The sequence below is a fragment of the Blastomyces gilchristii genome (assembly GCF_000003855.2).
Source record: "Blastomyces gilchristii SLH14081 genomic scaffold supercont1.13, whole genome shotgun sequence".
Classification (NCBI taxonomy): domain Eukaryota; kingdom Fungi; phylum Ascomycota; class Eurotiomycetes; order Onygenales; family Ajellomycetaceae; genus Blastomyces; species Blastomyces gilchristii.
In genome coordinates this window covers 946493-947539 of record NW_003101670.1, presented here as the reverse complement: position 1 = coordinate 947539, position 1047 = coordinate 946493, and the positions used below count along the sequence as shown (strand labels likewise).

General features: G+C 44.7%; 1 protein-coding gene across 1 annotated transcript; it reads right to left on the bottom strand.

Annotated features, from left to right (window-relative positions):
- Window positions 1-379: 379 nt before the first annotated feature.
- On the bottom strand, window positions 380-529 carry BDBG_17364 (uncharacterized protein; the record flags this gene model as incomplete). Its single annotated transcript, XM_031725100.1, has 1 exon — window positions 380-529. The coding sequence occupies one exon, from the start codon at window positions 527-529 to the stop codon at window positions 380-382; it is 150 nt and encodes a 49-aa protein (XP_031579366.1).
- Between the last annotated feature and the right edge of the window lie 518 nt (window positions 530-1047).

Genomic DNA, 1047 nt, shown 5'->3' with positions numbered 1-1047 from the left:
GTGCAAAAGATTCAAACACTCTCATTACATTCTCACCACAGCAGACCTTCTCTCAGAGACATTCATGCAGTTATTTATCAACAACATCATCTGCCTCCATGAAATGTCAGCAGTCTTAATCTCAGACTGTGATCATCTTTTCACCTCAGGATTCTGGCGCTCCCTTGTCAACCTTCTTGACACTAATCATCACCTCTTCACTGCCTATCATGCACAGACTGATGGTCAGACAGAAAGACAAAACTGTGAACTGGAAGTATACCTATGTCTATACATCACCTACTTACAGGATGACTGAGTAGATCTCCTCACCTTAGCTGAATTTGCTTACAGTAATTCAGTACATTCTGCTCATGGCCTCACCCTATTCTTCATGGATCTAGAATACCACCCCACGCCTCTCACCATGCCTAACTTCTCTCTCCCAGAACCAGATGACGCTGCTGCGGAACGCCGTGCGGTCCTCATCAAAGATGCCCAGTGAGAGGCCCATGATCATCTTCTTCACTCTCAGGATCTCATGCAGCATTACACCCGTGACAAGCCCTGTGAGTTCCAGATAGATGATCTTGTTTTTCTGAATGCAAAGAATATAAAAACACATCATCTCAACTGCAAGCTAGATCACAAGTTCCTTGGATCCTTCACTGTGCACGCCTGCATTGACACACAGACATATCAACTCAATCTACCACCTTCCTATCATATACATGATGTATTCCATGTCTCACTCCTAGAACCACACTGCTTGTCCACCCTCAACAACCAGCACACCTTCTCAGAGACTCTACATCCCGACCTGGATAATGATGATAACATTCAAGAGATACTCGACACCAAGCTCACCTGGGGGAACTGAATCAAATACCTAGTATGTTGAGTGGGTCACAGCCCTCAATTTGATAAATGAGTAGACTATGACTATCTCTCTAATACTCAGCCACACCTTGATGCCTTCTACACCCACTACTCAATGAGGCCTCAACAACTGTCAGTAACAAACTCAGTATCAGATGTCTCACAAGCAGACCCTGCACATGCTGACAT